This window comes from Salvia miltiorrhiza, chromosome 8 (assembly GCF_028751815.1).
Source record: "Salvia miltiorrhiza cultivar Shanhuang (shh) chromosome 8, IMPLAD_Smil_shh, whole genome shotgun sequence".
Classification (NCBI taxonomy): domain Eukaryota; kingdom Viridiplantae; phylum Streptophyta; class Magnoliopsida; order Lamiales; family Lamiaceae; genus Salvia; species Salvia miltiorrhiza.
Genome location: NC_080394.1, coordinates 42,550,224 through 42,562,577, shown reverse-complemented (window position 1 = coordinate 42,562,577; position 12,354 = coordinate 42,550,224). Strand labels below are relative to the sequence as shown.

General features: G+C 38.1%; 1 protein-coding gene across 1 annotated transcript; it reads right to left on the bottom strand.

The window, feature by feature from the left end:
* Positions 1-8,334: 8,334 nt before the first annotated feature.
* LOC130997118 (calcium-dependent protein kinase 20-like) lies at positions 8,335-12,354 on the bottom strand. Its single transcript, XM_057922378.1, has 7 exons — positions 10,923-12,354; positions 10,008-10,151; positions 9,775-9,927; positions 9,457-9,572; positions 9,085-9,252; positions 8,751-8,975; positions 8,335-8,666 (listed from the first exon to the last, which is right to left on the bottom strand). The coding sequence occupies exons 1-7, from the start codon at positions 11,833-11,835 to the stop codon at positions 8,562-8,564; spliced, it is 1,824 nt and encodes a 607-aa protein (XP_057778361.1). The 5' UTR covers positions 11,836-12,354; the 3' UTR covers positions 8,335-8,561.

Here is a 12,354-nt window from a genome sequence, read left to right as displayed (position 1 = left end):
GGCGCCCCCCTCTCTCTCTGAATCGCCGGAACCTCTCTCTGAACAACCGGAATACGATTCTGATGGCTTCCATCTCTCTGAACAAATCAGAAGAGAGAAGGAAAAGGCCAAGCGAATTGCAGCCCTCCGAGAATCTTTCAGACGCGATCGGGAAGTGGCACAGCGAATCGCCGAGCTCAGAGAGTCTTTCAGACGTGATCGGGAAGAGGCCGAGCGATTAAGGTGATTTCGTTCTGTGATTGTTGTTTTCTTTGGTGGGGATTGGCTGGTGATGCTTTGTTATTCTATGTTGTTGTGCTTTGGTGGGGATTGGCTGGTGATGCCTTCTTATCTATGTATCTATGATTTGTTTGCTGCCGAATGTGTGTTTGCTGCCGAATGTGTGTTTGATGTATTGGTGTTGTCTTTGGTGGGGATTTGCTGCCGAATGTCTGTTTGTGGTGCCAATTGTGCATCTAAGGTGCCAATTGTGCATCTAAGGTGCCAATTTGTGTATCTCTGGTGCCAATTGGGTATCTCTCTAGTCTGTATAAGTAAGCTGACCCTGTGATGACTTTATAGTCTGAGGGTTGTTTGTATTCAGCCATCAATTCACTCTTGGAGGTTGAATATAAACAAAATTCTGCAGTCAATGATGCTAAGGAAATGGCAGAGACTAATATGCTTACAAAAAATGATTTACATTACAAACACATCAAAAGATTGTTCATTGTGTTTGTATCTGTAAACCCTGCCCTAATCTATACAGCCTATTCAGTAATGTCCACCTGCTCCAGCCCTTCTCCAAGGTTGTAAATTTCTCCCTCTGCACTTGCATCCAACTCCAGGAACTGTAGTGTTTCCCTTACAAGTGTTTCTTCAACTTGAATGCAATCTGGTAACAACCCCAGTCTTGAGAGTCTTTCTTTGTTCATGTGTGGAATTTTGTAGTCATTCCCACCCCTTGCCTTGATGATTTCATGGTAACAACTTTGCAAAGTAATGAACACATGGTTTAGCTTCTCTGGTGGGTATTCATCATATGCATCATTAACATTCTTCAGTAACTCCTCCACATTCCCTGCTGGTTTTTGATCTTTCAATGTCTGTATTGCTCTGAAAAACCCTAGGTCATTGACATTTGTATCTGGCGAATTAGCAGGCTGGCATACTAGTTGGAATTTAAAACCATCAGTATTTGCAACCGCTAAAAAGTCTGGATCATTGGGTTTTATGTGGGGTTTTGCATTGTCTTGTTGGATATATATGTGCTTGTTTGCTCCCACTGGCCACTTAGCTTTAAAGTTTGGAATCATCTGCCAAGATAAAGGGCTAAATGATGAAATTGTAACAGTTTCTGATAGCAGACATTAATAAAAAGAAAAAGTAACAGCTGACCTCTTTTAAAAGGCAACATTTCATCACTTCCTTAGTAACAGTTAGGATTGGCTTCACTTCCATGGTACCTTTCATTCTGTTTTTTGAATTCCGTTGTGTTGCTTCCATGGTTGTGAAAGGAAAGATGCCAAACTTTCCATCAAAGATGCATCTGCCATCTAGGCCAAATATTGGTCGGGCAACGGCACACATAAACATAATCTTTTCAATGTATCTCTTTGATTTTCATGTACGATATGGTTCCCCTTCATCCGGCAGGAGGTAATACCTATCATTGGTTTTGGTACGGTAAAACCACTTCTCATCGATGTGAATGGTGTTGTACATACTTTGAAACTTTATAAAACCATCTTCAGTTATTGAACTAAGCTGATTTAGGCTCCACTTCAGTCGTGACAGCCTATTTTGTGGGGTAAGAAAGGGTTTTATAGCATTTGTGTGTGGTTTAAGCCTTTTCTCCTTCCCCCACTTGTGAATCAAAGATTTTGACACACCTAGGTTTGTAGACATGACTCTCATTGATGACCTTTGAAGCACGGAAAGATTCTTGATTTTTTCAACATCTACAAGCATCTTATTTTTGTATGAACAACTTTTTCTAATGGATTTTACTTGTACAGGTACACCACAAGCTCTTTGCTTTGACACTTGGCTCCAAATCCTCCAAATTGTCTTCAAATCCACTTTGAAGAAGAGCTGCCTCTTTTTTGGCACCAAATTCAAGCTTCCCTCCAAGGCTATGCTCAAGAAGCCACTGTGCAAACTTATTTCTTTCATCATCTTCGATTCTAGCTCTATGTATGGCCATTTTTTTTTGATAGAATTGAATGCTGCTTCAATTTATGGTTGTATTTATAGGCTCCCTCTTTAAGGTGAAGTGTACTTTTTTCCCTCCAAAAGTGGAGCATTTTCGCACTGTACTGTCAGCTTATGCTTTGGAATGAAAATTCATTTTGCCTCCATTTTGTACTCTAGCATTCCCTTTGCCTTCATTTTCGCACTGTACTGTTAGCTGTTCCTTTGGAATGAAAAAAATGGGTAAAATAAATGGCAGAAAAAATTAGCCAAAAAAAAATGAAATTTAAGGTAAAATGGGGCCAAAAAATGAAATTTAATAAACTGGAAATTTTAAATTAAAAAAATTAACCCAAATGGTGCTAAAAATAAATTCATAAATTAAAAACACTCTTTTAACACAAAATTAGTAAAAGTCATCTAATCTCTTAATCACTACCCTTATATTTTATCCACATCACCTTTTCAGCTTTTCTTAGACTCCGTGCCCACACCCAAATGGAAATGGGGCACTGAATCATCGACGGAGGGAGTATTAAGTGATTGATTTCTAATTCTAAGTCCATTAAAATTCTACTTAAACACAAAAAAAAATTGTACAGACTGTCCAAACAAATTTGGCTCAGGAGCTACCGCCTAGATCCGTCCCTGCACAACATGATTATGAAATCTTACAAGTGCCCAACAGAGATTCACGCACATACATACATTCATTCACTGAGTTCTTTTAAGCGAACTTTTATACAAATATACATATCTATATATGATCTGTGTATGTATAGATATAAAGCACAACTGTTTTTTAAAAGAAAAAGAAAAAGGTTGAGACTTGAAGCTCTGATTTTAATCTTCGTCTTCGAACTCGCGTTGTCGAGTCGGGAAGGCTGGCAATGTTAACTGTTGTAGCGTCGACGACGGTGGCACTGCGCTGCTGTCCGACCGGCGGAAGGAGAGTGTTGGTGGCTGTTTGGGCTAAGTCGAGAGGTGGAGGGAGGCAGGGCACGGCTGGCTCGCCGGTGCGTCAACGGTGAGAGAGAGCAAGGATGAAGGCGGAGGCGGTGAACCTCGCCGCCTGTGCGTCTGTGTGTGAGTCAGTGTGGGCGAGCCTTCAAGTCGGAGGGAGAGGGCGATTGGTGGTGGTGGCTCTCTGAAGGGTTGTATACTGAAAGCAAAACTTTATACTTGTATATATACATTGATTCCTTAGTTCCTTGTGATTCTTCTATCTGAAATATTGTTATTGCATAATCCTATTATAGTCCAATTTATCTCATACTATAGATTATATGGTGTGTTGTAGATCACAGAAGATCATATAATTGGAAAAAGTTGAGATATAAATTGAGTTCACAATCGAGGCAACTATGGACGAGTTGTTGGTTTAGATTGTAGCATAAATGGATAAATAGTTTATCTTGGCTATTTATTTATGCTAGTACCTTCGTGTATTGAACAGGATCACAGTGAGATGAATTCTTATATTCTGACTAATTAAGAATCAAGATCTCGGCGACTTAAATAGTCTTAACCTTAGTTGGATTAATCGGTGTGAATAATAGATTGACTATTGCTTTGATTTATCATGGGTGAGAGTTCTCTTGAAGCTCAATATTCTCGATACTTTGGGTGATAGCAATTATTATTTGATATGTGATTATATTGCAATAAGGATCCGTGTCCTGCTAATAACAGGATGATAATATCCTCTCGAGGAACTTAATAAGTTTATCGTATTAAACTATGCAGGTGGAATTAGTTCCGATACGATAATAAGTTTAAGTGGTAGCACTCGAGATGTCGTTTATAATTAAACGACTAATTAATTAATTAATTGATCGTCAGAGGAATTAATTAATTAATGGATATTGGATATCTTAAACACGAGGATTAATTAAGTCTAATACTAGCCCCGACTCACCTAAAGAATAAAGAGGTAATTCAGTATTAATTTTCTAGTGGAATAAATTAATACCTGTGTCTCGATTTTATTCTGGACTGAATAGGAAAATCGAGCACTGGGAGGCCAAACTTTATTCAAGCTAGTAGATCCCCGCTTGGCCCAATAAAGGCTTCACTCCATATGGGGCGTCCGTCCATCTATTTCTCACTTAAGCCTTTGGGCTTTGTTTTAGTTTAATTAGATGATGGGCTTATTATTTAGGGTTTTAATACTCAGTATAAATAATAGGTACAACCCTAATTCTAATTACTTGTGACATTACGTGAGGTAAAATAGAGAGAAATCTGTGAGAACACAGAAAAGAGGGGGGGCCCGTTTCCCTAGGAAAAGGAGAGGACTTGAAGATCGTTGCCATCCAACGTCAAGTCTTGTCGTGGGAACAAGTTGGAAGATCAACACTGGAGTCGATCATTGCCGGATTTGCAAGTAAGATTCCATCCTCTTGCTTTAGACACATGGTTTTTGTATGTATTCGTTTGATATCTGAAATGGGTCACGGGCACGTGAATCATATATCAAAATATGGTTCCTTCACTCTCGCTGCTGCCGGTGGAGATTGGAGAAGATTTGTGTGGTCGGGGGCGGATTCCGTCCGAGAGTGGAGAGAGAGGGGATCCGTTTTGGTGAAGAAGAAGGGTTAAGTGTTGGCTTTTGTGTGGGCTGAGATTTTTATTTATTATTTAGCTATTGGGCCGCAAATTATGAAAAAGGGTGGGCTGTGTTTCTTTTTAGAAATGTGGGCTGCTTACTTATTGATGGGCTGGGTATATTTTTCTAATAAAGTGAGCTGTGTTTTTAAAATAGAAACGTGACTTTTATTAATTGGGCCATGATTTTACTTAATTGTTAATTGAGTTTAATTAATTATTTTAAAGAATAATTTGTATAATATTATTATATTATTATATGCATATTTTAAGTAATTATTTATCATATGATTTAAGCATGACATGTATTGTGTTTGCATTATGCAATAAAAGTATTTATGATTTAATTGATTTTGTTTATAATTTCAATTATTAAAGAAAATCGAGTAAGGATATTGTTGGTGTCCTTAACTAAAAAATTTTAGTTTTCAATTATTTATTCATTTAATTTTGAAAAGCCGGCTAAGTGAATTATAGAATGTTAAGCACTTTCACTATGATTTAAGATTAGATTCGCGAGACCTATTAAGAGTACAGATTTCTTGTAGGCTTGTGGATCGTGAGGATTAGCACTGCTATTTCGATTCACGGTTAAGATTAAACGATAGGCTTTGCCTATACAAGTTGACTTACTTTTCAAATGTATGAATGAGTTATATAAGCTCTCAAATATTTCAATGAAATGCAAACTGTTTATCAAATAAAATATTTTTGTGTACTCTGCTCTGTTTAAGGTTTGCCACAACAAATCGTTTGAGGTTCTTTTATGACCTAACACGTTATTTGATAATTGTGTAGGGATGACAATGGATATTGGACTCGGTCCAGATTCGTAGATCCGGATCCATTTTTCAGGGTCTGGATCTCAAAATTTTGGAACTGATGGATATGGGCCGGATCTGGATCTCAATTTATAAAACGAATCTGGATCTTTAAATTTTTGGATCCGGATCCAACCCAAATCTGACTCGTGGATCTGTTTTCTTAATATATACTCCCTCCGTACCATAATAAGTGGCCACATTCTTTTCGGCACGGAGATTAAGAAATTGAGTGTTATATGTTTTAATAGAGTATGGCCTACAATTGTTGACCAAATTAGTAAGTAATTGTTGACTTAATTAAAGTAATTTGGCATTTTTAGAAAGTGGCCTACAATTGTTGACCAAATTAGTGAGTAATTGTTGACTTAATTAAAGTAAACTTTTGCCATTTTTAGAAAGCAGCCACTTATAGTGGGACAGACGAAAAAAGAAATGTGGCCACTTATTATGGGACGGAGGGAGTATTATTTATATTTTATATTTACTTTTTCTTATAATATAAATATTAAAAATCAATACATAATACTAATACTTTAAAAATCAATCACAATAATACTTTACACAATATAAATATTAAACATAAATATAAATATTAAATATTAATATATAAAACAAAAATAAATATTCAAAGCAATACAATAGTAGATTCGAGAATCTGATGGATATGGATCTGGATCACAAATTTTCAGACCCGTCGGATTTGGGGCGGATCTGGATCTGTGAAAATAAAATGGATCTAGATCTGGTATTTATAGGATCCGATCCAGATCCGACTCATTGTCATCCCTAGAATTGTGTACACTCGTTAGCTGACTCGATGGGTTGATCTCCATTGGACACTAACTAAGAGGCGTTATAAGAGTGCTCGACGGGATATGTTAGGCCGATTAAACTTGGCTGGGTTACGCCCTCAGTTCAAGTAAATGGGATAAATGAATCTGTTGGTGGTTAAAAGGTTTGGGATCACAGCGACTAACATAAAGGGAGTGTGACATGTGCGTATAAATGAAAGAAATGTTTTAACATGCTTAGAAGTTTTTTTATTTTAATATTTTTTAAGTTATGTCAAGTATGATTGGATAAACTGTAATACGAAATGTTTCAGAAAATATTTGCCCATTGAGTAAATTAGTACTTAGCCCAAATACTCTCAAATATTTTTAGGTTGGTTGGTTGGTGCTGATGGGACTGAGCTGAGGTTATGGTTCAATTTCCTATTCATACTTCCGCCGTAGCAATAACTCTTATTTGTCTTTTGTTTTCTCAACTTAAGACTTTCATGTTAGATTTCGAATGACATCTTTGGTCAAACTTATACTCTTAACTCTTAGTTTTATGCTAACGAATGTCGGTTATTAGAAACATAAAACAAAACTTGTGATCCAAAGGGGCGTAGCCCGACTTGTTATCTCATTATTTGATTTCAAACAAGGTTTTTCCCTTATTTATTTCTATTAATTGGTCGCACCTCGACTATAATTATTCATTCAAATATTGGGGTGTGACAATTTATTTATTTTTTCTAGAACATTTAGTCAGCATATTTATGTCTCCACTGCACAGTGTTACGGTTGACTTAAAACATAAGATTTCAAAATATGAGTCGGATGAGTTGAAGGAATTTTCATAGTGGAATTTGAGATAATAATGATCAAGGATTTATCTCTTTGTGATGATGCATTGCTTAAATTATTTGAAGATTCAATAAAAGACATTGTTTCAATTACTTACCCATCATATTCCAACAACATCCACGATAATTCTTATTTTAAAGGACAAGCAATAGTTACTCCAACCCATATATTATACAGCCTAAAATTTTTACACTCATATATTATTACTAAATAATTGAATTTTAAATATAAAAATCATTATATTTAATAATTTTAAAAAATAATATCGCACAAAACTAATTTCTTCCAAAATACAGTTGACGACCACTAGCATGGTTTTTTCAAAAAATTCGACAAAAAATATCAAAACATTTAACAGCTACTACCACAATTTTTCAAACAAATTCGAGGGTTTCTTCCAACACATTCGACAACCACTAACACATTTCTTCCCAAAACTTCCACGGCTACACAGCTAATTTGATGGTTGGCTTTAACTTTCATCCAGGCGGTTATGACTTCTTCTTCAAATTAAGCAAGAATTTAAATTTTACACATCTTAAATTTATTATTATTATTATTATTATTATGAATTTGTAGTTCGTTGAATTTTAGCATATTTTTATTATTGTAAATGTATTTTATTCGAATAAATTATGTTGGATAGTGTATTGTGATATAAAAATTTAGAAGTGTAAGTATTTAATTAGAAAATAGCGAGAGCAGCCGAAAAAATCAATTAACCGTAAATAAAGTGTGTTAACGCTATTAGCCGGCGGTGAGCATCACTGCCGGCTAGTGGTATTAGGATCTAACCATTCAAAATATTCACTAGTGTTCTTGAATCGAATCGCATATTATTAATGTTTTTAAATCGTATCACATGCAAATTATAGAGACTTATAACTTCAAAACATGAGTGGTATTCAGAATCCACTAGTATTCTTTTTTCAGACGAATATCCACTGGGTATTCTCAAATTGCATATATTCACTAAACTAATGTTTTTAAATCTCACAACTCACAAGCAAACCTAAAGACTTAATATTTAAGAAAATAAACATACAAATACAAGTGACTTCGAACAATATGAGAGACGAACAGGTAGACGTGATGAATGAAGTCAAATTAACCAAATACTTGTATAACCAACTGTAATGGCCGTTCCATAATGTAATTTGTAAACTAATAGACAACAATTTAATTTCAAGAACCGAAAGCATAACCTAACCAAATGCAACACAAAAACTCTAATCTCTACAACTGAGAATTCATCCAATTTCTTTTCTTGCATTGATACATAAATTTACACAACTGAAAAAAAAAAAAAAAAATCATACTTTCTCTAAGAACCCTTCATTCCCATGCTTATGCTACCCTGTATTACCTTGCTCCCAAAACTGCTGTCCTGCATCATCGCCACGAACTCGCTGTAATCAATGCGCCCATCCTAAAACAAATAAACAAGACAAGTTTGTGAGAAATCCAACATTAATTCATACAGTTGCAAGGATGAAGAGAGTAAGAGAGGTACGTTGTCTTTGTCGACTTCACGGATGATGTCATCCAGGTGGACGTCTTCTATTCCGAATTGCTCGCAGACTTGCTGGAGCTCGTCCCTCGTGATGTAGCCACTGCCATCCTTGTCGAAATATGAAAAGGCTGCATATATGTGATCTTCTTTCTGCACTTTGTTTAGGTGCAGCATTGCTGCCACAAACTCCCGGTAGTCTATTGTGCCACTGTTGTCGAAATCAGCCTGCATTGCCAACAAATCTAGTTATATCACAATAATAACCAGCCACTCAAATCTGACAGTTATGATTTTGATTGATAAATATATCATCTAATCATCATCATCAACTCACCGCTTGCATCAGATTCTCTATTTCTGAGTCTTTGAGGTTGGCGCCAACTCTTGATAGTCCTTTCTTGAGTTCTTCTAGGGTGATGTGTCCACTATTATCTACATCGATCATTTTAAACATTTCCTTTAGTCCTGCAATTTCCTCCTCAGATAAGCTCTCGGCAATAACCTGCAGAGTTGGAAGGAATGATATTGCCATCAGCTGCAGCGACACTAAGGCAACTAGCATGCAACGACACTACTTCATTGTTCTTAAAATCAAAAGTTTCATGCATATATATGGATTCTGATAAAGATTGTATCGGTTCAACTAAATAGTGTTGAAAAAGTAACACATTCAGCCCAGAGAAAGGGGATGAACCGAAGAACTCACTCTGATGGCAATCTTCTTGATTTTGTTCATTGCAGAGAATTGCTTCAGACGACTTAGAACAGCAGAATCAAGAGGCTTATCAGGAGCAACGCCACCGACTTGTACCCATGGATGGCCTGAACACAACATATTCCTACTTTAATAGACATTCCATATGTTTTGAATGTGAATTATCTTGTTAGATGCTAGCACTCAGATAGCAACATTTCATTTTAGTACTCTACCAAATATACCACTACTTATTCCTGCAACTTGTATCTTCTCTAGCAATTCAACTTTTTCAGCATAGATCAGAGAACAGCGAGATAATATACTCACAAAGAACTTGATGAGCTGTGAGCCGCTTCTTAGGGTCTCGTACAAGCATTTTCCGGACAAGATCTTTTGCACTCTCAGATATACTAGGCCAAGGTTCCGAAACAAAGTCAAGTTCACCTTTCAAAACCTGCTCGAAAATACCCTGTTCCGTTTCTGAAACAAAGCATACATTAGCATGCAAGAAACCAGATTGCAACTAACAATAGGGAATCAAATCAAGAACAAATGCTTACCATCCCAAAATGGTGGAACTCCACATAGCAATATGTAGATGATAACTCCCGCACTCCAAACATCACATTCTTGGCCATAATGCTTCCTTAGTACCTCTGGGGCCACGTAGTAAGGGCTTCCAACAACATCAATGAATGTCTCCCCTGAGTAAACAAATAGAACTTGATCAGGCGTGGGCAAGGGACTGTACAGCAAGGAAATTTCCAGACATTTTTGCACATCAAATGGTCTAGAAACAAAGCATGGCTTTAGTATAAGAATGGTAGCATATGAAGGAAAAAATAAATTTTTCCCTCAGTAGAAAGAAATTGACAAGAGAAACCTCCTTCAGAACATTGATCACACATAAAGTTATGTAAAAACACGCTTCTCCTTGGATTTAACACTAAAGGATACAAATTCAGACAAGTCAGAGTTATGAGTACGCGCACCAAGATGTTTTTCAAAATGCTACAATGAAGATATGATGATTCTTTCCAGGTAATTCATTATCATTTTCCAGGTACCAAATGACTGTTGCCGATTCTTCCATTTATTGTCATGTCATCAGACCAAGGTCAGGGTAGTATTCGACAAATTATGCATACCGGTTTTCAATAATCTAAGTTTTGCTATTTGTGCTAATGCAGAAATAGAAGGCCTATGCATGGGCTCTCTCTGCATACATTTATCTAAAAAGGATCTTCACATACAGATATAATTCTATAAATCCCAGTTCTAGATCACCACTATTTGCCAAGATAATTCTTATCATGATTCCAAATTGCAAAGCTTTCAGTTTACTATGATCACCCGAAAAACATTCCTTGATATCAAAAGGTCTTAAAACGCAAACAATCAAAGTGGGACAAGATTTCAGCAGTGATAAGTAACTCAACGAAAAAAAACAAAACAAGGAGTTGGTAAATGAGCACCTGGCTTGAAGAAAGCAGAGAGCCCAAAATCAATGGTCTTAAGCGGCGATTCCTCCTGCTGATTAACAAAGAGGAAGTTCTCAGGTTTCAAGTCTCTATGCATAACTCCGAGCGAATGGCAGGCTTGCACAACACCAACTATTATCCTGGCCAGCTCCGCGGCTTTCCTCTCGGTGTAATGCCCCCTTTGAATGATCCTATCGAAGAGCTCCCCGCCTGCGCAAAGCTCCATCACAACATGAACCGCCACAGCATCCTCAAAAGCCCCCACAATCGAGATGACGTTGGGATGCCCTGCCAAGTGGTGCATTATCTGAATCTCCCTCCGAACATCCTCGACGTCCTCGGGGGTAGTCAGCTTCCTCTTAGCTATGGTTTTGCAGGCAAACTCCTTGTTCGTCCCCTTCTCCACGCACAGGAACGTCGTCCCAAACTGCCCCTGCCCTAGCTTCCTCCCCAGAGTAAACTTCTCCTTCATGTTCTCCGTTTTCCGCTGCAGAACTGACTCCACCTGCAGTCCTGCACTCGACACTCTCTTTATATGAGTAGGCTTGTTCTGTTTCGCTGCTGCATCGGCCGGCTTATCGTTGGCAGCGGCGGCATTGGTGTTGTTTGCGGTCTCTGCTTTGGGCGGCTGGTTGTTCTGCTGCTGCTGCGGCGGCGGCGGAGGATCAGGTTTCTTCGGCTCGTCGGGCGTGATTTTCATCGGCGTCGGCGGGGTGCTCTGCACATCGGAGCGGGTGGAGCCGGAGTCCTTGCCGTCGGAATTGACGGAGTTCTCCTTGTTTTGGGTGCTGTCGCCGGAGTCCTGATCCGGCGCCGGAAGGCCCTGCTTGGGCTTCCAGACGGCGGCGGTCATGGATTGGAAGAATCCATTCTTCCCTGTCTTTGGCCCTGCGCATGTATTCCCCATCCAAACGCTATAGTACCGATCTGTAGAAATCCCTAACTCTTTTGAATTTCACCATTTAAACGTGCCCTAATTGATCCCATCCACCGCGAATCAGCCCCAATTTGTCGCGACTTGTCGCATCACATCCACCTCGAGGAATCAGCCCCAATTCCTCCAAACTGAAGAATCCGAATCGTTGGGAATCGAGAAGATTCAGTGCGAGGAGTCGCTGCAAGTGCGGTGGCGAATCAAAATTGAAGAACGAGGGTTATGAAACGCATGTGCGGAAAAAAATATGAGCGGAAGAGGGAGAGAAAATGGGATGGAGAGAAATGTGAAAATGATATGAGAGTAGTGGGTGAGTCAACTCGGATGAGAATTGTGGTTGCATTCTACATGTTCTTGTTCCACACAGGCAGAATCGCAGGAGATGGTGGCGAATTCTACAAACTCATTAATTTTGAATATCATCAAATTCATGCAATGCCCATGCAGGGATGCCACATAATAATAATAATAATATCACGTCCAGAGACAACA

Coding starts and splice junctions, on each gene's coding strand:
- LOC130997118 (XM_057922378.1), bottom strand. CDS start 11,835: ATGGGGAATACATGCGCAGGGCCAAAGACAGGGAAGAATGGATTCTTC. Junction 8,976..9,084: donor TAGAGAATCTGATGCAAGCG/GTGAGTTGATGA, acceptor TTGGCAATGCAG/GCTGATTTCGACAACAGTGG. Junction 8,667..8,750: donor GTGAAGTCGACAAAGACAAC/GTACCTCTCTTA, acceptor TATTTGTTTTAG/GATGGGCGCATTGATTACAG.